The following is a 25,728-nucleotide window of genomic DNA, read 5'->3' as shown; positions in this document are numbered from 1 at the left end:
GAACTAGCTCCCAGTCAGCATCAGAGGCTCCCCTTCCCTATACACCTTCAGGAGGGACCTCAAGACTTGGCTTTGACTGATACAGAGCTGAACAACCCAGGCACCTTGAACCCCTCGCGGGTGAGTAGCGTGCTTTATAAACCCCTGATTGATTGACTGATACCTGCTTGCTTCAGCCTCCTTTTACTTCCACCCCACCTACTTTACAAGGGTGATATAGGAAGTGGAGTGTTTGATCAAATGGCGCTTAACAACAAAAAGGAGAGGAGCTTGCAAGTATTTGGGGACAGTTGACAGGCAGATGATTTATTTTGAAGTTTAGCCCTTATACGCAGGTCAAGCGGATGGAAGAGGTACTTCAACAAGAGGATTGGAGATGGATTTGTATACCTGTGGAAGGTGACCCGCTGCAGAAGCACGATAATCAGTGATGTGACACTGACAGGACCACAGTCAAGGCCGGACTGGCCATAGTGGGCATCGGGCATTTTCCCAGTGGGCCGGAAGGGTGGGGGCGGGTTTTGTGCATGTGGCGGACGATGTTGTCACTGGGGGCCGGTTATGCAGCAGTGCTGCAATGTCAGCCCCCGATAACAAAAGCTGAAGCGGTGCTTCTTGCTAGCACCCGCAACCCCTCCCCCTTCCACTAGCAGGGCCGGTGGAGCAGCAATCTGCCAGGGATGGTTGCTGTTCCCAGTCCGGCCCGTACCACAGTCCCATCAGGTTGAAGGAACCTGCAGGGCAGTGTTGGGAAGATGCTGGATATTAATGCCAAGCGTGGCTTGCAGTCTACGACCAGGTTTATTACTGCCTGTGGGCACTGGACTGAAGAGGGGGAGAGGTCTGGAGCGTCACAACATCACAAGAGGACAGAAGAATCAGTGAATACAGCACTGATTCTAAAACATATTAGAGTAGGTGGGAATAAGAATGAAGGAGTTTGGGTAATGGAAGAAGTTCTGGAGTAGGATTATGAAGGGAATGAAGAAGAATTGGAGGAGAGCGAATTTCCACATAGGCAAGGCGTAAAGACTCAGAGTGAGACCTTGAGCCAAGAAAAACAGGGGCAAGAATACTTTTCAGCTACCCAGTGGCAAAGCACAGCTTGCAGGGTTGGAGACACTGGAAAAGGAGAATAAAGGTGAACAGGAGTACGAGGGAGAACGGCTGGCACACAACAGCATTTAAACCCAGGTGAGGCTGGTTGGTGGAGCAGCTAGGATTCTAGGGAGAAAGGCAAAAACATAGTTGTGGTTGATAAAGGTGTGGATACATATTTGGTGGACAAAAGGGTGTGTACAGAGGGACACGTGTGTCTTACACTTTCAGTAGAAAAGAAATCAGGAGACAAATGTAAATGTAAATGTAAATGTCAAGGTATTTGTAGAGCGCAATGCCACCAAGCGGTTTCCTGACGCTATTACTCATACCGCTGTGGAACCCTTCCTGGCTTTCCCTGTGAAGTGTCCACTCCTGGGCACCCCCAGGGTGAAGACAGGCATCCTAGCGCTGTTGGAGCCGGTGTGGAGGTTAAGCAAGCTATTGCCCAGAGTTGCAGCGTGGGGCCCATGATTAGAATAGACACCGATGCGAGAATTGTCAGGTCCGAGGAGATTGAGCCCAAGACCCGCCGAGGCGGGAATTGAACCCTGGTCCTGGGCCAGAACTCTGCATCAGGGTCTGCCGCTCTAACCATTGAGCCACACTCCTCCACAGAAAGCTAAGAAACAGATAAGCTGGAGAAAATAATAAATATCTATGAGGGAGAGGTTCCAGCCAAGATGGTGACAGTAAGAGCAAATCAGACAGTTTAAAAGTTTACCCTATGTGTTATGTTAGGTCGATTTGTATGGCACAACTTATCACCCATGAGAGTATCCAGGCATTGGAACAGGAAAGTAGGTCAGATGGAGCTCTTAGTGGAACAGCCAGCTCTTCAGTTTCTTGCAAAAGTTGAGAAGCAAAGGGGCGGCGATGTAGAAGGGGCATCCTCCTGACTTGCTTCTTCGGATGCAGGGGCTCGTACAAGGACGAGTGAGGCTGAGCATAGATGTTTGGTTGGATGGTAGAGTTGAAGATGGTCATTGAGGTACACAGGTCGGTGTTGTAGAGGATGTTTCAAGTGTGCATTTTATGGGTTTTTATTTAGCTTTTGAAATTTCAGAGTTGTTAGGTTGGAGTTGAGATGGAAGGGTTGAAAGTTGAGGATGTGTAGAAAAATTAGACTCTCCTAAGGCGGCATTTATGAAAATCCAAGACAGATCAAGTTCGCAAGAGAGCAAAAATTGTCTAGGATACAAAGCGGTGTATGTCCAGTGCAAGCTAGGCATAAGTTGTAAGAGGTAGGGGATGCCAGGTTAGGTTTTGTCTTTGCCATGAAGATGGAAATGGGTTATTAGCTTCACAATTGCTGCCAGTGATGAGGAAAGTGTTAATGTGCATGGGAGAAAGCCCAATGGACTTTGATGCTCATTCATTATGGATTGGAGGATCAGCTGAGGCTGCTAGATGGGGTTACTCAATAGATGAGAGCATGAGGTTGGGTAGAGAGTTGTCTGTCTGTTGTATGCATTATATTAGGGATGTTGAAGAGTGTGATGGGTTTTTACTGTAACAACATGTGTCCTATCTAATTGCAGGTTGTGTATCAGGACCCTTAATTGCAGTTTTCTATATTTTGATTATACGCAATTCGTTTCTTAAAAGGGCAGCAAAGCAAGTATAGGCTCATCTTTTTTGAGAAGAATTTAAGGTTTAGATCAACAGAGACTAAGATTGAATGGAGGAGTATGAAGTGGGTTCAAATACTTAAAAGGTGCTTCCAGTAAGCATAACCAATGGCAATGGCACAGGTAGCGCCCCAACCCATTGTTGTTTTGATGACCATGCCACCTCAGTTTGAACCCAGCTATACGCAACTCAGTCTTGACAATATTCCTCGAGGGAAAAGTCCAGCCCGAACTGCCAAGCCAGGTCCTCCCTGAACCAGAACACAAGTTAGACAGGACCAGTTTCACTCTAGTTATAGGCTCATCAGCTGAGTACAGCTTTGTTTCAGTGACACAGTGAGCACAGGACCCACATCTGGGCATACTCATGCCATTTAGGGCAGTATAAGAAACACACAAAAGGTGATGGGAAGCTGCTTGCACTAAGCCTAACCACTGGTCCTGGGTTGCTTGTGTTCCGGTTCAGGGAGGACCTGGTTTGGAAGTTTGGGCTGTACTGTTCTGATTGAAGCAGGGTCAGGTTTGATTTGGATATGGCTAGGTTCAAAGTGAGGTGGCATGGTCTGCAAAATAATGATGGAGTGGGATGGGGCCCCGAGCAATTACAAGTGGCTCCGATTAATTCAAGCATTCCGTCCACCACTTTTTGTATACTTTAGTAGGGACATGGTTATCTAGTTGAGTGAGTGCAAGAATTTGCCCAGACACTATAACTACCCATTTGGGAGAAAATGATTTGTGTCAAATATCTGGCTTGGGGATATTGAAAGAAATGAAGAACAAGCTGGATATGATAGCACATATGTGGTTGTGGACTTTTGTTTGTTTGGACAGAGTTTTCAGCAAGGAGGGCTTGGCCTGGGGCTGGGATAAATAGCATGGTAGAAAGAAATAGGTGTAAAGTTAAAAGAGAAATAGGTTGATTTTGCCAAGGTAGTGGAATAGGGGTGGTAGAACATGGAGATATTAAAAAAAAAGAGTACTTCATGTTTTACAGACAAGATGGGATTCACTTATCATTCATGGCGAATAAGTTATATTTGCTGGCAACCAGAAATTGCTTGGCAATGAAGTAGTCTGGTTCACAACTGTACTTTAGATTTTCTAGTTTTTTGGGGAGACAGCCTGGTTGATGGATTAGAAGAAGAATGTAGGGTGACAGCCAGTGACCAGATTTAAATACATTAAAGGGGGGGGGGGAGACAAGAAAAAGCACCTGTCCAGGGTTTTTCCTGGGTGTCAGAAAAGCATAGGGATCATGAAATGGGACGCAAGGGTTGTGGCAGCACCTGGCAGAGGGTGTACGGGGCAGCGATGGTTGAGGCACGTGTGAATGGATGGCAAGTTAAAATATAGGTGTATGGTGAGAAAGGTTTGGGTGGTTTGCTGGGGGTTTATTCATGTTGGAGGGGAGGCTTGTGGAGAGATTAGTTTAAACACTGTATTAGTGAGGTGGGGTAAGTTAACATAAGTCATACAGTATAAAAGTTTCAGCTGCATACCTGTCCCAATAAAGCGGCCTTTTGCCCTTAAATTGGCTTGGTTATTCTGCGCCATCTCGCATTGATGAGGATGGTGGAAGTTGAGATGAGGCCAACAGACCTGATTTGGGCAGGAGACTCCTGATTTTTTTATGTCTTTATTTTAGCTATCACGTGACCCCCATGGCTTTGCTTCAAAGTATGTCAATGGAGAAAATAAGTACCACGATTCTTTTTTTCCATAAGCTCACTTTTTCCAATTTTAAAATGTGGGCTTGTATGTTCCTTTAACGGTTTGGGGCAGTTTCTTGCTATTTGTAAATGCGTGTTGTTTTGAGAGAAACGTAATGGTGGATAAAATGGCGAACAGTTTTACCAATTATGTACTTGGGAGAACTGTACCCCCCCCCCTCCCATCGCTCCAGCCCCAGTAAAACCTCCACGTAACATAATCAAAATATAATAATAAAAGAAATAGAGGCCAGAAGCCTGTGCACTGGTCTCTAGGGCGCAGGCGTCACCCTGACTGTGTGGTGTGTTACCCAGGGCCCAACGCAGACCACATACTCCTCTGCACTGTGCAACACATTTTTAGGGCTCGCCTGCTGTGCGCATGCGCACAGCTGGAAGCTCTATGGGGGCTTATCCAGTGTTTAACCACCACTGGCGATTCCACTGGCGATTCCTTTGAGTGCATGTGCTTTTTAGGTCATTGCGCAAGCGCAAGCCCTAAAAAGCGCGTGCACAATGCCACCAGCCACCAGCCATCTGCCTGCCTGCCTCGCATTACCACATCAAAGGCAGCCGTCCCAGGTCATTTGTCACCTCCTAATTATTCACTGCCTGCCGGCCGTATTTTCAGTTTCGTCTCCTAATCTTCCCGCCCCATGCTGCAACAACTGTTTATGCTCTGCTTGAAAAGAAACATGGAATGCATGCTGTATCCAGGACCACGAATTCCATTCTTCTTAAGAGGGCTTTTCGGAGTTTTGATTTAAGTACTGAGTGCACTGTGTATTAGCTAGCTAAGGCCAGTTATGTTGCCATGTGCTGTTGCCTTGCCCAGACAACATTCATATATATTTTCTTTCCTTTCTGCACACATTGTTGCGATTTATTTTGCCCTGCTACTTATCATTTTCTAAGCAGACCTTTAAAATTCGTCATTGCTTAAAATATAGTGTAGCTTTGGTATTAATTAAACACCGACAGGTTTAACAAAACCTTCGCCCAATGCAGATGTTAACAAACAAACCTCTCTCATTTACGGTTCGTACTCTTTTCTTTTCTGTGATTTAGTTTTTCTTCCAGAATAACGTCCTACATATTTTTCTGCATGTATCTGTTGGAACAGTAGCAAGCACTTGTCATAATTTATCCAGCATCGTTAAAGGATAGATTTTTTTTGTTTTGAGAGTTGTAATTTCCGTTAAGGCTCCCACCACACAGCTTCACCTACACAGCTCCACCAAGGCACCCACCACACAGCTCCACCGAGGCACCCACCACACAGCTCCACTGATGCACCCACCACACAGCTCCACCGATGCACCCACCACACAGCTCCACCGACACAGCTCCACCGATGCACCCACCACACAGCTCCACCGATGCACCCACCACACAGCTCCACCGAGGCACCCACCACACAGCTCCACCGAGGCACCCACCACACAGCTCCACCGAGGCACCCACCACACAGCTCCACCAAGGCACCCACCACACAGCTCCACAGATGCACCCACCACACAGCTCCACCGATGCACCCACCACACAGCTCCACCGATGCACCCCCCACACACCTCCACCGATGCACCCCCCACACACCTCCACCGATGCACCCCCCACACACCTCCACCGATGCACCCCCCACACACCTCCACCGATGCACCCCCCACACACCTCCACCAATGCACCCACCACACACCTCCACCGATGCACCCACCACACATGCCCCCACTACACATGCCCCAACCACACAGCTCCACAGATGCCCCCACCACACAGCTCCACCGATGCACCCACCACACAGCTCCACCGATGCACCCACCACACAGCTCCACCTATACAGCTCCACCGATGCACCCACCACACAACTCCACCGACACAGCTCCACCGATGCACCCACCACACAGCTCCACCGATGCACCCACCACACAGCTCCACCGATGCACCCACCACACAACTCCACCGATGCACCCACCACACAGCTCCACCGATGCACCCACCACACAGCTCCACCTACACAGCTGCAGCGATGCACCCATCACACAGCTCCAGCGATGCAGCCACCACACAGCTCCACCGACACAGCTCCACCGATGCACCCACCATACAGCTCCACCGTTGCACCCACCATACAGCTCCACCGTTGCAACCACCACACAGTTCGCCGAGGCACCCACCACACAGCTTCGCCGAGGCACCCACTACACAGCTTCGCCGAGGCACCCACCACACAGCTCCGCCGAGGCACCCACCACACAGCTCCGCCGATGCACCCACCACACAGCTCCGCCGATGCACCCACCACACAGCTCCGCCGATGCACCCACCACACAGCTCCGCCGATGCACCCACCTCACAGGTCCACCGATGCACCCACCACACAGCTCCACCGATGCACCCACCTCCACAGATGCACCCACCACCCAGCTCCACAGATGCACCCACCACCAAGCTCCACAGATGCACCCACCACCCAGCTCCACAGATGCACCCACCACCAAGCTCCACAGATGCACCCACCACCAAGCTCCACAGATGCACCCACCACCAAGCTCCATCGATGCTCCAACTAAGCTCCACCAATGCACCCACCACACAGCTCCACCAATGCATCCACTAAGCTTCACCGATGCACCCACCACACAGCTCCACCGATGCACCCACCACACAGCTCCACCGATGCACCCACCACACAGCTCCACCGATGCACCCACCACACAGCTCCACCGATGCACCCACCACACAGCTCCACCGATGCATCCACCACACAGCTCCACCGATGCATCCACCACACAGCTCCACCGATGCATCCACCACACAGCTCCACCGATGCACCCACCACACAGCTCCACCGATGCACCCACCACACAGCTCCACCGATGCACCCACCACACAGCTCCACCGATGCATCCACCACACAGATCCACCGATGCATCCACCACACAGCTCCACCGATGCACCCACCACCCAACTCCACCGATGAACCCACCACACAGCTCCACCGACACAGCTCCACTGACGCACCCACCACACAGCTCCACCTACACAGCTCCACTGATGCAACCACCACACAGCTCCACTGATGCAACCACCACACAGCTCCACCGAGGCACCCACCACACAGCTCCACCGAGGCACCCACCACACAGCTCCACCGATGCACCCACCACACAGCTCCACCGATGCACCCACCACACAGCTCCACCGATGCACCCACCATACAGCTCCAACTACACAGCTCCACCGATGCACCCACTACACAGCTCCACCGGTGCAACCACCACACAGCTCCACCTACACAGCTCCAGCGATGCACCCACCACACAGCTCCACCTACACAGCTCCAGCGATGCACCCACCACACAGCTCCACCTACACAGCTCCACCGATGCACCCACCACACAGCTCCACTGATGCACCCACCACACAGCTCCACCGACACACCTCCACCGATACACCCACCACACAGCTCCACCTACACAGCTCCAGCGATGCACCCATCACACAGCTCCAGCGATGCACCCACCACACAGCTCCACCGACACAGCTCCACCGATGCACCCACCAGACAGCTCCGCCGATGCACCCACCACACTGCTCCGCCGAGGCACCCACCACACAGCTCCGCCGAGGCACCCACCCACACAGCTCCGCCGAGGCACCCACCACACAGCTCCGCCGAGGCACCCACCACACAGCTCCGCAGTGGCACCCACCATACAGCTCCACCGATGCTCCAACTAAGCTCCACCAATGCACCCACCAAACAGCTACACCGATGCACACACCACTCAGCGCAACCACAGCATCACTGGTTCAAATATGTTCTTTCAATTTTTCAAGCTTTCACGCTTTATTACAAATCACAAAAAGATGTTAATATTTCACTTCTGTTCTTGGATTTTCGTCACAATAAAAAACACTGAACATAATCTTCACAAATGTTATTTACAAAAGTTTAAGCTATTGCCATTACAAATTAAATAAATAATTAAGTATTAATTATTTTAAAAAATTAAAAGCCATTGTTATTTGTAATATCAATACATCTAAGTCACGTAAATACAAAACATGTTGCATTGCAAATGCTATAGGTGTCACATTTGCGAAAGTTATAACTATTGGCATTGTAAATGATAAAGCTATTAATTTAGCTATTTTAAAAAAAAAAACATAAATAAAAATAATTCATTTATAACACCAATAGCTCAAACTTTCCTAATGCGAGCCCTATTGCATTTCCAATGCTTGTTTAATGTGTTCACCTCAGCATATCTCGGTCGCAATGACAGATATAGTGACAGAATTATAGGCTAGGCGTCAGCGGGGGTCTTTAAAGATCTCGTTCGCCGGTTAGCAGGAAACGCAGCAGCTTTTGGAGGAAAACAGGAAGTGGCCGGGGGATTAGCAGGAAGCCGGAAATGGTTAGCGGAAGAGGATTTCAGGAAGCGGGTCGGGTTGGCATAAATCGCTGAGGGACAAGGCGGCTCGTAGTTAGCAGGACATGGTGGATGGATTTAACATGGAGCAGTGAGAGATTAGGGCTGCGGTTTGGGAATTGGAAACAATAGGCAGCACGTGAGCAGATAGATATACATGAGCTCGTCTGAAAAAAAAATATAGAATTGAGGGGCTATGGAGGCGGATTGAGGTAGCAACACGCTCGTTTAATCTACAGGGCAGACTGGAAAGAGGTGAGGGGTATGCTGGTGAGAGGTACAGTCACTGCAGGGCTCGAGTCGGGGTACAGTCACTACAGGGCTCAAGTCGGGGTACCACGCGGGTGGACGGCGGCCGCCCACTTATTTTACCAGGAGCTCGATTACTGGAGCAAATGGAGCCACACATTCACTCTTTGGCCTCTCTGGGGCGAGATCGGAGCTCATTCAGAACGGTGCTTGCGCGCTGGCTTCTCTGATGCAGTCGCATCTAACGGGTGAGCGAGGGGAGGCAATTTATTTATTTATAAAGTTGTATATAGCGGAGTCTGATGGTGCAAGCCACCTTTCGTGACGTCACTTCCTTGATTTTTTTTTTTTAGGACTTGTGCCCTGGGTCACTGCAGATAATGGGGGCATGGTAGGCTGGTCATAAAGTTGATGCCAACCTGCAGGCAGACTAAAGTGAAAGGGGAAAGAGCAGCGGCGGGAAATAGATACAGGGCCGAGCTCAGGGCAGACACTGTATGGCAAGGTCGGGCAGTTTGGCAGTGCAGAGAATGACGTGCAGGGCAGGCAGACGGTTTAAGGGAAAGTTTGCGAGGCCGACTGACAGCGCTGAGGATAAGCTGCAGAACGGACAGACAGCGCACAGAATGAGTTACAAGACAGGCTGACAGTGCAAAGAGGATAAAGTGACAGCGCAGAGGATGGTGTGTGTGAAGGGCGAGTGGATGCTGCAGAGAATCCTGGCCGCCAGTGTGCAAAAAATGAGGTGCATAGCAGGTGGTGCTGAAGAGGAAGTGCTGGGCAGTTGGGAAATGTTGAGGATAAGCAGAGGATGAGATGCTAGAAAGGATGTTAGCTGAGGGGAGAAGCCGAGCAGATCTCTCGTGTGTAGAGCCACTCCGTGAAGAGACAGGGTGTGCAGTGCTAGAGGGCTGTGCAGCGGATGAGGTGCTGGGCATTTATGCGGTGTGTACGGCAAAGGGGTTCGCGGGAGCCAAAAGCATAACCACACACTGTACAGCGACTCAGTTGTGCACGGCGACTTCTAGTCTCATGTGTGTGCGTTTTTGGCTATGAGGAAAACTACCACCCTCGTCCCCTGTGCTACCCAAAACTCTTACAGCCACTGCCCCTGTGAGGGCGGGTGGTCTGTCCCCAGTCTCGCCCCCTCCAAAACAGGGCCGGTGTACCACCCGCCAAGTGTTTATCGGGTGCAGTACATCTCTAAGTAAAGTTCAGACTGGCTAACATTTCAGTGTCAATCGCAACCTCAGTACAACGACTGAGAAATTAAACCACGATACAGGCTCCACCATGTCCACGCAGCACTCCCACCCCTCCCCCCAGCACAACAAACATACAGACACTTCTTTTTGAGACTATGTACTGCTCCACCGCAGAACAATAGAGCATCTACCGCTGTGGACAGAGCCCCTTTCACTGCATTCCCCGGGCCTGTACCCCGCACCCTACATACACAGGCCCTCACACATACAACAGTGTTCCTCACACATCGCATACTACCCACACACAAATAGCGCACTGTTCTCGCCATTCACAACAGCTCCCACACAGCTGCCGAGTGCGCCCCATGTCACGTGTGCTATCTTCAGCCGGTCACGTTTATTAGGTCTGGCTTGACAGAGCAGTTGTCTCCATGTCTTATTGTTAGCAATTCTTTAAAACCCACCTAGAGTCGCATTTGGCTTCTCTCACCTCATGCTATTGGCTCTTTGGTGTATCACCTGGCTTTTTAGTGAGTGTTTCTATTGGAATGTACGAGGGACTATTTTCCAAGTGAAAAGTACACGCTCATCAATCACACTGTCACATTCAATTCCTGACCACCGATACGCTTTCTGTACACAAACAAGGCGGGCCCTATGGGTAATTCTTACAAATATACAGAAATTGGCCTTTGGCGCTACCCACGTGAATGGCTCTCTCGCTCATACCTCTGTGGATAGTTTGCTGTATCATTCAACCCGTTTGTAAATGTGTTCACTGGAATGCATGAATGGCTATTCTTACATCTGAAAAGTACAATCACCACACTGTCACAGTCAGTTCTCGTTCTCAAAATGCATTCTATACAGAAAGCAACAGTTCTTTCTCCTTTATCCCTGTCTTGGTAAACCCAATAGGCCTGGCTTTAATGTGCCAAATATGTGTTCTTGCAATTCGTGAATAGCTCAATTCCACATTCTTGTGTTTGCATAGATTAGCTCATTAACGCCGACTACCGTTGGCAATGCTTTTTTGTTTTACATCTCACAGCACTGTATTTTGAGATCTTAGAACACATACTTAAAATATTGAAAAATAAACTAGAACTCCGAGAATACACAATTGTCTAAAACTCCAGGACTGGCTCAAGTAGTCACGACGCCACTCAGCAGCTCAGCGCGCATGCTCACCACGCATGCATTGCACAAGCTCTCTCCTCACACACGCAATACACTCAATCTACATATCAAACAGATTCACACCTCTGCCGCCCCCCCTCGCAGCGCGCAGTTCTTCGCACGCTATTGCCACAGGCACATTGTTCCCACAGAGACCGCACATTTCCCCCCCCCCCCTCCCCCATAGCACACAGAGCACACGCATGAAAACACACACAGATTACAGGGGGCCCATTGCCATGTGAGACACTTCCAAGTGCTGATGGTATAATCCACTTTACATGCTGGCGCTCCTTTTATGCTCGCCCTAAACATAAAACTGCAAGTCCCGTCATGCAACCCACCGCTCGCTGCAAATACTATAAAGGTAAAGACAGGGCACGTGACAAGAGGTCACATGGCGGGTATGCAAACAAAAACAATGTCCCTCAAAAACAGACTCTCATACACCCCCCCACCCCCCCACACACACACACAAAGGAGGCAACTACCTGGCAACACAGTAAACATCTGGTCGCAGCTCGAGGCAGTATGACTGAACGTCATTATTGTAGATGGAACTTGCTGTACCCTTGTATTCGCTACTGTTGGAAAGCGCCCTGACGCCTTCGAGCCATGTCCGCGCTATATAAAATTGTAAGAAATTAACAAAACGCCCAATGCACGCGGGACACTCACCCAGAAGATGATGTTGAAGGCGAAGAGGGAGTACTTGACGCAGCAGCTCACTTCGGGCCCCCTGTATGGCTGCTGCTTGCTTGACATAGTGCAGGGTGAGATGCGGGGGGCAGGGGGAGGTGGGCGGACACAGGGGGCAACCAGCGGGCACATACAATGACCAGTGAAGAGATCGGCGGGCACACGGTAATGTGGGCAGCAGCAAAGCTCCGCGGAGACTGCAGGGCCCTGGGTGGAGTGCCAGGCTCTGAGGGAAATAGCTGGGCTACAGGAGGAGTGAGAGTGTGCCAAACTATAGAAGTTGAGAGTGTTAAACTGCAGGAGGGGAGTTTGCCGGTCAATAGAGGAGGAGGGTGTCAGGCATAGAATTTTCGATTGCAAGAGACGTCAGTGTCAGGCTTCAGGGGTGAGTGTCATTTTCTTGCTGGGATGTGAGGCTTGAGGCGAGAGTGTCGGCCTCTAGAATGGAGTGTTACTCCAAACGGCGAACGCATTAGGGAGTAAGAGAAGGCTTGCCTATAGTAGAGTGGTCCAGGCTTGGAGAGAAGGAATTTGAAACTCGAGAGGTGTTGGAGTGGGGAGAACTAATGTGAAAAGAGAGCACCGGATGCGAGGGAGAGGGTGTTGGGTTCGAGGAGTAAGGGATGTCAGTCTCTGTGAGCACCTCGTGACAGACTGTAAAGGCAGGGGTTGGCAGTCCTTAAATAAAAGTGCATTGTCGTCTCTCCGATGCGCCACATGCTCAGTGGCAGTTTTACGTTGCGTTTTTTTTGTGGAGAGAGCACTGGCCTCAGCAGTCACAGATTTTCAGGAGAGCAACATAAGCACGTGTGAGCTTGGGCAAGTGCAAAATACTGGGCGGGGAGAGGGCTCCGCAGGCAGCACGCAGTTTCTGGGAGTGAGGGTCCCGCAGGCAGCAGGCTCTGAGCGTGAAGGCTTCTCGGGTTCCGGGCTTGAGGGTCCAGCAGGCAGCAGGCAGCAGGCTCTAGAAGAGGGACAGATGCAGGAGGTTTGTTCAGACGAGAACAGTCACAATCCGAGCTAAGCAGGCGACAGTCACCGTGGGGTTGTCAGAGCCAGGAAACACTTACAAAGGGGGCACGCACAAGCAGGGAACAGGCGTTCAGGGAACAATCACAAGAAACAGCCACTGCCTGATAGGGAACAGTCACTAACAGCCTGGGAGTACTTAGGGGCACAGGGAGGGTTCGCAGTCAGAGCAGTAACAGGGTAGGAGCGTTACAGAGCGTTACAGACAAACAGCGGCTAGGGCGCAGACTCTCGCAAGTAGGGAGCAGTCACAACTAGGGAGCAGTTTCTAGCAGGATGTCACCGCGGGAAGGTAGCAGGCACATGGAAGAACCACAGATAAGAGGCAGTCGCATGTAGGGCCCAGGCACACACATGTAGGATCCCATACAGGGCACTCTCTTGGGTGGGGACCAGGCCCAGACAAGAAACAGTCGGACAGGAAGCAATCGCAGCAGCAGGCTCATGTGTGCAGCAGTTAAAGAGGGCACACACACAGCTGGAGACCAGTTACAGTCAACGAACAATCGCAGGCAGGAGCAGTCACAGACTGGAAGCAGTCACAGGCGGAGACAAACAGAGAAACGATGCGGTCACAGCCATGGAGCAGTAACATGTAAGGGAGGGGTCGCCTGCAGGAGGCAGTCGAATTCGGAGAGCTGCTGCGGGCACGCGGTACTCACAGGCAGGGCTGGCGCAGGCAGGGGCCTCACTCGAGGAGGCTGCGGGGACCAGTGGCTGAGCCGCACTGCCCTTTGTTCGGGAGCATCCTTGAGGATGTGGGAGCCATGTCTGTGGCGCTCTCTCTGCCTGTCTCCCTGTCTCCTCCCCCTACAGTGTCTGCTCCCAGACTCCTCCCAGCCAAGGGGGAGGGGGGCTTCGGGAGACTGCAGCACTAACCTGAAGAGGACCCCTACAGGCACTCAATTGTTACTGCTGCCTGTCTGCGCCATTCACACCACAGTCCCCCACCGCCAGTGACAACGGCCTGTTCGCGCACTGCCTGTGCCGATAACGGCATATCCGGTTTCCACGAGTGACAACATTCCCTGCTGCAGTGCAGTCCATCTGGACTGGACGCATTAGTGAAAAGCGAGCCGGGCCCCACACGTCCAGTGAGCACCAGTGACAGCACACCTGGTGCACTAGTTACATAATACTTTTTATTTTTGCCGTTTTTATACAGCGCAAACTCGACCCGGAGGTATTGGAGCGCCATACGTGAGCCCCAGTTACATTACACAATGGCACAGTCATGTTTGTGGTAGACGGGGGGGGGATATTAAGCGATTTGCCCAGAATCACAGGTTGTTGAGCCGAAGCCGAGACTTCTCAGCTCCAAAGTCGGGCAGCAGCGCCAGGGACAACGCGTCACAATATACACCAGTAATAACTCAAAACGGGCATCTTGGTTGCTCGAGTGAAAGAACACAGTCTGTTAAGGACAGGACACCCTGTTTGCACCTTCGGTTGCACAGTCTGCCTGCACAAGTAACAGCTCAGCCTGACTGCATCACCGACTGCCAGCATGTCACAGCAACCCGTGGCATACTGTCTGCAAGCACTAGATAGCACTGCTTGGCACGTGACAGCACGCTCTTCTTGCACAACCAGAACACTGTCTGCATCATCGACAGCACAATATGTCATGACGACACCATAGGGGGGGGGGTGTCTCTAAAGGGGGCGTGGCCTATGTAATTAGGGACGTGCCTTAAACACAAGCTATATTACTGCGATTCCCATAGTGAGCCACCCAACCCGTGTATTGAGCTTTCCGTTAATGTACCCAGATATGTAATACAAAAAACTGACACACTAAAACAGCCACAACTATTGGCTTTGTCAGTGGTTGTTGGATGTTTAAGTTAAAGTAGTAAACAACAATGATTTTGTTGCAAATAATATTTAAAATGTTTCAATTCTGAGATTGTGAGATTGAATTGAACAGTACAGGCCTGCAGAAGGTGGAGAGATCGTCCGAGTTTCTCATTCCGTCCTGTTATATTCACTTTATCTTAGACTGGTATGCCCTTGTGATCGTCGTCACATCTCGGTTATCTGCATATTTTACACTTTCCTCTTTAGCACCTTCTTTTCACTCTCTCTTGAATGCACTTCCTCGCATCTCTCACCAACCCCAAAATATACAACTCACCCACTCCCCTGCCAGCACTGCATTTCCATTTACTATCGCCTTGTCAATATTTTGACAACTCTGTTGTTCTTTTGAACATAGTTGCACCCAATAACAATTGCAATTGGAGTACATGTCCATTGCACTGCATGCTCTGCAGAGGCCAAGAATTGGATGGGCATGACTTTTGAGCACCCATTTGACCCACTGACAGGCACAATGAGAACAAGCTCACTCTGCTTTCAGCCTCAACTCCAGAGCGGTCAATTGTGCTATCCGTTATAAACACATCGAGAATACTCACTTGAAAGTCTGCGTAGTACAAACATAACTATGCTACACTAAAACAAAATACAGAAATACAACATCATGGAAATAGCGAACACTCTTAGCGAATGCAAGATTAAGTAAAATGTGAAACAACATCGCTGACCTCACCATAGCAGTTTTACAATAATTGTTCAGTATTCAATCAGTGTTTTTGACATTTTGACAAAGGACATGAATAGAGGGACCAATAGGGACCCCTTTTAATATCTGTTTTTAATTACTGACAAGTCTGAATCCAGGAAGGAAAGGACCCGGCCACTTAAAGCCCTATGCTGGCACCAACAAAACCTGGGGCAGCTCTTCCTGCCTTCAATGATTACTACTATTGACAGCATGGTTTAAACCACTGACAAGCCAAAGTGCCAAGACCAGCAACAAAACAATTTATTAGAGCAACAGCAAAGCCTCTTGTGTTAGTGGTTGCACTCCATGTAAAAGTGGCAGCATCACGTCCCTTAAGCAGTGATAGCAAGTACCAGCATGCAGAAGCGGTGCAAAAAGGTTTGCTTAATAGTGACGTCATTTCCGCACCACTCACATCACAGCCTGCACCACACATCAAACAACTGTCATGTTGGCACCAGTAACAGTGCAGACTGCTTTAGTGATGGCAAGCTTTCTTGTATCAGACAGTAATTCCTACCTGATTAGTGCCACCTCGCAGCTGAACATCTACCATTACCCCTTTTTCAAAGAAAACACATTGGCCATCAAGCCCCCAGGCACAATTGATCCTTTCTTTGGCAAACATTACTGAATCACTTAAACAAATCACTCCAATCTTCCTTTCAGGCAAATTCAACATCAATAAGCAACTACAATAGATCATATTTTCACAACTTTTCCCTGATCACTCCTTAATCAACACCCACTCCACATCAATATATAACCTACAGAAACCCTTACATCTTACACTCATATCCAAAACACTTTCCCAATTTTGACCCCTCTCCACGTGGTCACACTATCCTCCACATTTTGGTCGCAATCTCTCCAGCTCTCACCCTTCCTTTAAATAACCCTGTCTTTCTCCTAATTTCCTCTCTGCGCACAATGACCTCACTTTACTCCAAAATACATACTTTGATTTCGAACTGTTCAATAACACTCTGAAACAAGCATTTGATTCACCCTATCTCCTGTGCACCTTCTCCCCTACTGTCGCACAGCCACATAACGGAATTTCACCTACCACCCACAATCTGTAAGCTGAAATTCAAGCACTTCTACGTAAATGGCACCTGCAGGCCCAGAAACAAGTTCTGAGAATATTATCTGGCATCATCAACAGTACCAAATTCTCTTACTTCCACGACTATACCATCTCACTTAAACGTCATCCTGAATGACTTACAAAATGCTCAGTCCACCATGCAGTCCTATCACACCCCCATATATTAGAGCTATTGGATCGGCATCCCACTTCTCATCAAACTATCTAACATAAGAGAAATCTTTGCTACATTACTCACTAATTCACCCTCCTACACCACCCAACACTCAGACATGCTCTGGCAACCACACCTCTCCTACTGAACGTACTCCAATAATCCGCTCTGGTACTTTACCAGATTCTTGATGTGGTCCTTGTAGCCCACAGCCCGTCAAGCCTCTGGCTCTCTCCTCCGATTGTCCTTGCAGTTTAATCTCTCTATGTACCTCTTCCCTCACAGATGCAATGGTTTAAAACTGCTATGGGTCGACCTCTCACTAAGAAGCCTAATGCAGATACTTCACCTTCCAACTAAGGCCCAATGGCTCAACTCCCCATCATTCCCAAACTATGGCTACCCCTGTGTTGAATCCGTCTCAAAATCCACCTACCCTCTCATAACCACCTCACATGCTACCAGTCAAGGGTCTGTGCCCAGCACTCCATATAAATTGCACATTCACAAGGAGCAGCTGTCCTTGATGGTCCCTTTCCTTCTATTGTCTTACTTCTGGACCTGTCCTCTGCCTTTGACACGCTTGAGCATTGAACTCTACTGTTCTCACCCAGCTCACTAGCATCACAGGTCTAGCATACAAATGGCTTTCCTTATACCTACCCGACCACGCCTTCTTCCTCGTCATTCCACGAATGCCCAATGTTAGAATGTTCTGTGGGATTAAACATCCAAATATAATGCTGAGGCATAGGATTCTACAAATGATGGACGTGACCCCGCATAGTGCCTTACAACAGACACATAGATGTTTTTCTCCTTTCCTACATCATCAACCCTCTTTCAGTCAATTGGATCTGAGTGACTCTCAGCCATCTGTCAGTGGGTAGCTATATGGTCCCTCAGGCTAAAACTCCTTTAAGATTGGGGTTCTTTTATATTCACACTTCTCCAGTACTTATCTCTCTGATTTCATCCACACTCCCCCAAAATGTTAACATTTGCCTCTGTCACTAGAAACCTGTTGGTCCTTTTCAGGCCATCTATGAAATGCAATGCTTCATAACCATTACAACCCTTCAGCCGGACATCTAATCCAGAACACGTGTGAGACCTGTTCATCCATCACAATTAATATACATAGAGAATCCTTATCAGCTCACTAATATTCACTAGACAAGACTACTGCAATAGCCCTCCAGTGGGCTTTCCCCACTATTTGGTTACCCCACGAGGCTAGATCCTGAAGTTTGCCACTCTAAACTTGAACAATCTTCTTACCTATATTCTTCCTTACCCTTACAGGGGAGGATGTGATGTAACAGCCAGAGCTCCCCTCTTTAGAACTGGGGAACCGGGTTCTAGTCTCTTCCTTGACTCAACATCCTGTGGTTCGGGGCAAATCACTTAATCTCGCCATGCCTACCAAAAAATGAATGTGTCCTTGTGTAATGTAACCTGTGCTCATGTAAAGCCCTCCAATACATTCCGGTCAAGTTTGCACTACATAAAACTGCAACAACAAAAAATGCACAAGCTGGCTGCCTCACATCCCTTAAAGGACTGCAATTGGCAAAGCTGTGAACAGCTCTGCCCATTATACCTCTGTAAAATATTTTCAGCTACCCTCCAAACCGGACCATAAGACTTGCTAACTGTCATCTCCTTGTGCCTTGCTCGGTGCAGTGCATTTTATGTATAAATCTTTATTCGGTAAATTGATCACCATAAAAGACAACAATATACATTTTAAAATACATTTTAAAATACATTTCATCAAATTATACTAGCAACAACAAGGGTTGACCATACTTAAAATACGACTGAGCACTGACATGAATGATAAAAACCACAGACAAAAAATACTCCAGGCACTCAGGATTAGCAGCTTCAAACAACTCCACTCTAGGTAGGTAGAGGCCTTGCAATCATTCCCAGAGATCTTGATCTAATAATCCAGGCACTACCTAAAAACTTTGCCACCCCGCATATCAATGGGGTAGATGATAGATCCGATGTAATCACTCGTAAGGCCGAGCGATGGCACCTCAACCCCAAACCTTTACATACTGGTTTCAACCAGTTTTTCCGCGCCACTTTATACGCGGGACAGGCAAAAAGAAGATGGGCCACGGACTCTTTAGGGGCCGCACATCCAGGACAAGATCGCAAGGGGCCGCCCTGGTTGGACCATTTTGAAGTAAATTCGCGTACTGGGAGGGTACCGTACCTTAATTTTAAAAAGAGGGCCCTGTCTAGAGGCTTAGTTATCAAGTCAAGGAAGGGTTCAAGTTTCCTTACACTCTTACACTCCAGAAAAGACTCTGTAAGTGAACCCCCTGTTATACCACGTGATGCTTCAGCCTGAACCCAATCCCAATATAATTTCTTGATCACCATTTTGGGCGGGGGCGCTTGAGACTCCCAAATATCTCTCAAACCCAATTGGGTGACCAATAGCCTCAAATTTTTCAACCAGCCAATTTTACACCCAGAGTCAAGTAAAATTAGCTCGTCCAGTACTTCAGCATATTTGGCCAACTCCTTAGTCCTTCTCAGGCGGACCCAAAAAAGCAATGGTCGCAGCCTCACTATATCCTTTAGGGCACGTCTTCCAAGGTCTAACCGCAAGGGGATAAGCGGGGTGGAAACCGGGAGTGCCACCACATCTCTAAAAAACTTATTTTCTGCTATGGTTAGCTCATTTACATTATCGAACCCCCATAATTCGGAGCCGTACAATGCAGCCGGGAGTATCTGGCCATCGTAGATGGCCATTACCGGGGACACTGGTTTGCTGATTGATGCCCGGTACTCTCGTAAGATCACCCCCGACACTCTTTTGTGGCCCAATAGCATTTTCGCTAAGTGATCCTTCCAGGACATTCGGCCATTTAGCCGGACCCCTAAATAGTCGAATGCCTCGACCAGCTCCAAGGGAGTCCCGTTAAGCAGAAAATTGTTTTTAAAATTTTTGGCGGGTGAAAAGGCCATCAATTTGGTTTTAGTGGTGTTGATGGTTAGGCCTCTCTCCGTACAAAAGGAGGAGAAACGCTGCAGGAGTTTGTGCAGGCCTATCGGGGATTTAGCTATCAGTAAGGTGTCATCAGCAAAGAGCAGAGTCTGGATCTTTTCCCCCGCCAGGGTTGGGGCATCCGTCTCTTCTCCTCTCAGATGGTCCACCACTCCATTCACAAACAAGGAGAAGAGAGTCGGAGCCATAACACACCCTTGACGGACTCCACTCCTCACAGGCACCCTATCTGTCAGTTGGCCCTGTGTACCCCATCTGATCCTAGCGTATGTCCCCTCATGGAGTCTTACAATTAATCTTAAGAGTGAGCCAGGAAAGCCCAAACTTTCCAGAATCTCCCACAGTTTAGCACGGGGGACCAGGTCGAAGGCCGTCTTGAGATCTATGAAGGCCATATATAGGCTCCCCTTCTTGATGGTAACTGCCTTCCAATAGATCCCAAACAGCCGAAAGACCTGGTCCATCGTGCCCACCCTCTGGCGAAATCCGGCCTGCAGATGAGAGAGAATGCCTACCTCCTCCATCCAGTCGCCCACCCTGGCGATAATGACCCTGCCAACCACTTTCTGGATTATGTCTATCAGACTAATCGGTCTGTAGTTGGCAGGGTCATCTCTTGCCCCCTTCTTGTACACTGTGACCACCTCGGCACCCTTCCATGAATCTGGCACGGGATGTCCCTTTACTAACAAATTCATTATGGTGGCTATTAAATTTGCCCAGGCTAGGGGTTCAGCAATCAAGAGGTCCCCAGGGATCCCATCCGGCCCGGCTGCCTTTTTGGGCGTCAGGTGTTTAATTGCTGCCACTACTTCGGAGGCCGTAAATAAGCACTCTGTCTCCCCGTCAGGATCCCTTCCCTCCCCACAAACAACCAAGGGGCCAGGTGTATCATCACTGCCACCATACAGAGATGAAAAGTGATTGAACCATTGCAGGCTGGTTATATGGGTTGCTAAAGGCTGGGATTTACCCTGCCTAGCTCTATTGATTAGATCCCAGAATAACGTCGAATCCCTCCTGCTGACGGCGTCTGTTATTTCCCTCCAGTACTCCTCCTCCCACTCGCGCTTTGCCAGAGCAATTGCTCTCAAGTACTCCCTCCTGGCCGCTCTAACCAAAGTAGGATTCCTTGAGAGCAAGGCAACTGACAGACTTTTCCTCTTCCCCCTGCAGTCCGATGAATACCATGGGTTGCTGGATATGGGGGGAGTCCTATTTGGTCTGGGGGGTTTTCCTTTAGAGGTGAAATAAAGACTCACTTGATCTATCGTGCCTTTATATGCAGAATCTAGTTGTAAAGAAAGGCACGGAGGGCTAGCAACCACCCGATCCATTACTTCCAAGTCCCTATACAGGGCTTCGATGGTAGATTTAATGGTCTCTAGTTGGTCTGCGTTTAACTGAGCCTTGTCCCACTTCAATCTACGATTGTTTTCATAGGGGATGATCTCTTTGGTTAGTTTCGACGGTGCACTCATCCCTTTCTCTTTAATTTTGCCCCATTTAAACTTGCAGCAAAGCGGATTATGGTCACTATCCTGGGTGGGTACCACCTCCATATCAATAAGGTCCATCCACATACTAACACTCATTAAAATATAATCAATTCTGGACGGGGCCGATAGCCTGTTGAAAGTCATTGCACCTAATATATCAGACTGGGTCCTGCCATTAAGGGCTCTTAGTTTGTGCTCCCTAGTGAGGGCGTTCAGTTGGATTGCCCTAGCAGACCATTTCCGGATGGGGGGTACCGCCAAGGGGGGGATAGCCCACCTGGAGTCGTCCTCCTCAGTACCTAGTGGATCATCACCAAGAAGAGGTTCGAACGTGCACTTAAAATCGCCACCCACCATAATTCTGGCTGAGGGAGGGCAATTAGCTAGAGCAGAATCAAGGCTCAATATGGTTGCCGAAGTATTATCCCCCGCAGCCCCTCTAGCGTACACATTAAAAAGTTCAAGCCTAATCCCCTCGATATGACCCCTGGAAGAAAGGTGCATTAAGTCATTACACTGTGTGTCATTAGAAGCCATGTCCCAATCTAGGTCAGTTCTTATCCAGACTAAAAGACCTCCTGCTGGTCTACCTTTCCCTCTACTTATCGCAGGTGAAAAGAAGGTAGTGTAACCAGATTTATCAATTGGTATCAAGGACCAAGTTTCTTGAAACAGGCAGACATCGAACTTCTCGATGAATTCATGCCATTCAGGAATGTCTAGCTTCCTTTTTAGTCCGGCTACATTCCAGGAAATCAGGTTTATTACCCTAGAACCCTTATGCACTAGAGTGTGCCCAGCCGTGATCACCCCCCCCGGCTCCATTCCCACACCTCTAGATTGGTGGCTGTTGCTCACACAACAAAATTGCCTGTCGGGTTCAGAACAATCAACAGCAATAGGCATATCCGGGGCATCAATATGGGGCAGAATCGAATGGATGACATTAGAGTCATCTATGGTTACCTCCTGGGAATTGTCACAAATAATTCCTACTTGCTGGGGATCCGCTCCATGACTACCACCTCCCTCCTCCATAGGCTGTAAGCATCAATCGCAGTCCTCCATGCCAGTAAGTTGTGAAAACCTATTAAAAGTATCTAAGGGGGTGAAGGGTCTAAGATGCTCCATTGCACCAATGTGGCTTGGGTGATGTCTCTGTGGAACCGTAAACCAACCAGACTGATCATTAGGGTAAAGCTGATGCTGGCCAAATACCTGATGAGTACTATTGTAACCAAACTGCTTGGGCCATAGTGCATAAGACTCTTCCCTATATTTGGTGGGGTAAGGAACCGGCCTTGGGTAAAAGTAGGTTAGGGGCCTAGGTGTAATGGAGTTTCCTCCTCCTGCATAAGGCCAGTTTAAAATGTAGTCCACTGCACGGGGGTCTCTAAAATTGACCACCACTAGATCCCCGTCAATATCTTTCCTAGTGTTACCCAACCACGGGATCCTTCTAACATGTACAATATCTCCATCCACATTTGGGGCTATAGGCCTAAATGTCCTCAGCCAGTGAATTATTTTATTTTTCAATTGGCCATAACCTTCCTTCTTATTGTCTGCTAATGGAGGAACCCCGGTCATGACTACTACATAGGGCACCGCCTGAGGTGGAATTTCCACTTGGGGTACCCTAGTAAAAGGACCTCTGGTGCGTCCCCCTTCCCCCTGTCTCTCGCTACTGTTTACTGGCGGAGCCTTTGTCATTGGCCTTGGGGGGCCACCTTCTGTCCCAGCTACAGAAATGATCGGGTTCAATGTAGGATTTTCTTTATGTATAGCAGGCGCCGCCTTTCCCTGCTGCTGAGACGACTGTTTAGACGGCTGGAGTAGAGCAGATGTGGTAGCTATTGGGGGTTTTACAGTCTCGCTAGACGAGACCCCAGTACAAGGTGTTGGTTGTGTTCCCCCACTCTCCTGAGTCCTAGACACTGTGGCCATACTATTTAAGGCAGCCTCTACTAAGGTCAATCTATTTTCGACTTTCCTAAGACTCTCAATCACAGGTAGCAACAGAGACCTCAGTAAAAGTTTGAAATCCCCTACAGGTGGAGGAGGAATCGATGAGTTTGTAGATAAGGGCCCCGGATTATTAACTAAAACTGCTATATTGGGAACCTCAACAAGCGGAGTAGCCTCCATTGGAGATGCCTCGGGGTTTACAGTAGTTGCAGCTTCCATGGTAGCCCTTACATGCGGTGAAGATAATTTAGGGCCTTTGCCAAAGTCTAAATGGGAAGTTTTAACTTTGCCTTGTCTCGCCCTTAATTTCCTCCTTTTTTTATTTGGTGGTGGTCCATGTATCTGTGCAACCACTAGTTGCTTGGATTTCAATGATTTAAGCTTCAGGGGAGCAGCAGGGAGGCATGAGATCTGGGTTGGGGGGTCAATCACAATAGGATCAAGGGACATACCAGGCGAGGATGTGCAGTCACGCAGTAAAAGTGGGAAGCCTTCTTGACTAACGGTTTCCCTCCCAAGGTCAATTAAGTCCCCCTCGGTGGACAAGGATACAGATGCAGAGTCAATTAAGGATCTGTTTTTCAAGCTTTCGATTGAACGCCTCCGCTCAGCCCTGCGTTCAGCCATGATCAATTCCTTCTCCCCCTCGGGCAGTACCTTGGGAAAGTAATTGTCTAGTGACCCATTGCGAAGTTTGCCCTTCTTCCCAGGAGACCCCCCATCGGGTAGGGTAGCCATTGACTAACCTGTAACACAAGCCTACGGAGCGGGTTTTAGAGAGTGGGCCCAGCCCGGCCTGCTCTGGCCTACGAGGGCCTCAGAGGGCCCGCCCTTTGCCCGGGCTTCGCCCCGGGCGCTCCCGCGCGCTCCCGCGCAGCGGGTTACAAAGGTTTATATGGGCCTAAGGCTGTAATAAGCTGGGCGGGGCGGTCAGGGAGAGCGGGCCAGATGATAGGCCGGAGGATTGCCGGGACTCCTGGGAGAGCGAGTCCCGGTTCCTTCGCTCGCAGCCCTGTCGCACGCTCTCTCACCCAGCTGGCTCCTGTGACTCCTGGGCTCCGGTGGCGGCAACAGCGCGGCGGGGGAACACTCACAGCAAACGACCCCAATGTCAGTAGGAGGCGGAGATTTTTAAAGGTGAGCTGGGCGGGGCGGTCAGGGAGAGCGGGCCAGATGATAGGCCGGAGGATTGCCGGGACTCCTGGGAGAGCGAGTCCCGGTTCCTTCGCTCGCAGCCCTGTCGCACGCTCTCTCACCCAGCTGGCTCCTGTGACTCCTGGGCTCCGGTGGCGGCAACAGCGCGGCGGGGGAACACTCACAGCAAACGACCCCAATGTCAGTAGGAGGGTGAGATTTTTAAAGGTGAGCTGGGCGGGGCGGTCAGGGAGAGCGGGCCAGATGATAGGCCGGAGGATTGCCGGGACTCCTGGGAGAGCGAGTCCCGGTTCCTTCGCTCGCAGCCCTGTCGCACGCTCTCTCACCCAGCTGGCTCCTGTGACTCCTGGGCTCCGGTGGCGGCAACAGCGCGGCGGGACCCGCGAAGCGGGTTCCGCAAGTAGTGGAATTGTTCTCCCAAACGGCAGCAGGAACACTCACAGCAAACAACATTTTACCTTTCAGTTCCTCTCCACTGGGACACTGTGCGGAACAGGAAGCAGGCAGCCTCCCTCCCTCCCCTCCCCCAAACCAATCCCCACGCTGCAATGGCAGCAATGTGATTGATGGCGACGACGCCCAGCCAGGGCCTTACGGATAGGCCATTGCAGCCTGCATGGAGAAAGGGCAGAGTGCGCATGACTGGTTTGGGCAGCCCCAGAGGGCCAACCAAACAGTCATTGCGCCCTTCATCAGTGGAAACAACACTCCTCCCCTGCTCACAAGGCAGTCCGCCGACCCGCCAGCAACTAAACCCTTCTGTTCTGCTTTCTTGCAGTGCGAGAAGCAGAAACAATAAATGGTAGTTATTACCATTTTATGTTTCTATTTCTCGTACTGCACAAAAAAAGTGGTACAATGCTCCTCCGCCCGAGTGGAAGAGCCGCCCCTCGTTCCACCAGACATTCATGTAAGTGTAGCTCAATGAGTGGAGAAGTGTGGCTCAATGATTAGAGCGGCAGACCCTGATGCAGAGTTCTAGCCCGGGACCAGGGTTCAA

General features: G+C 49.7%; 1 protein-coding gene across 2 annotated transcripts in view; it reads right to left on the bottom strand.

Moving 5' to 3' along the window:
* TSPAN17 (tetraspanin 17) overlaps positions 1-14,059 on the bottom strand; it is a 125,250-nt gene extending 111,191 nt beyond the window's left edge. The window contains exons 1-2 of one of the 2 annotated variants that reach the window (XM_086931764.1): positions 13,901-14,059; positions 12,189-13,173 (exon numbers count right to left, since the gene is read on the bottom strand). In XM_086931764.1, the coding sequence (XP_086787890.1) occupies positions 12,189-12,341 (153 nt within the window). In that variant the 5' untranslated portion in view covers positions 12,342-13,173; positions 13,901-14,059. Of the gene's footprint in view, positions 1-12,188; positions 13,174-13,900 lie in introns of those variants that run through there. The other variant, XM_086931765.1, reaches the window with a different exon arrangement.
* Positions 14,060-25,728: the final 11,669 nt, after the last annotated feature.

This window comes from Lissotriton vulgaris, chromosome 7 (assembly GCF_964263255.1).
Source record: "Lissotriton vulgaris chromosome 7, aLisVul1.2, whole genome shotgun sequence".
NCBI classification, from domain to species: Eukaryota; Metazoa; Chordata; class Amphibia; order Caudata; family Salamandridae; genus Lissotriton; species Lissotriton vulgaris.
Note: the sequence above shows the minus strand (reverse complement) of the source record. Positions and strands in the feature narration are given on the sequence as shown.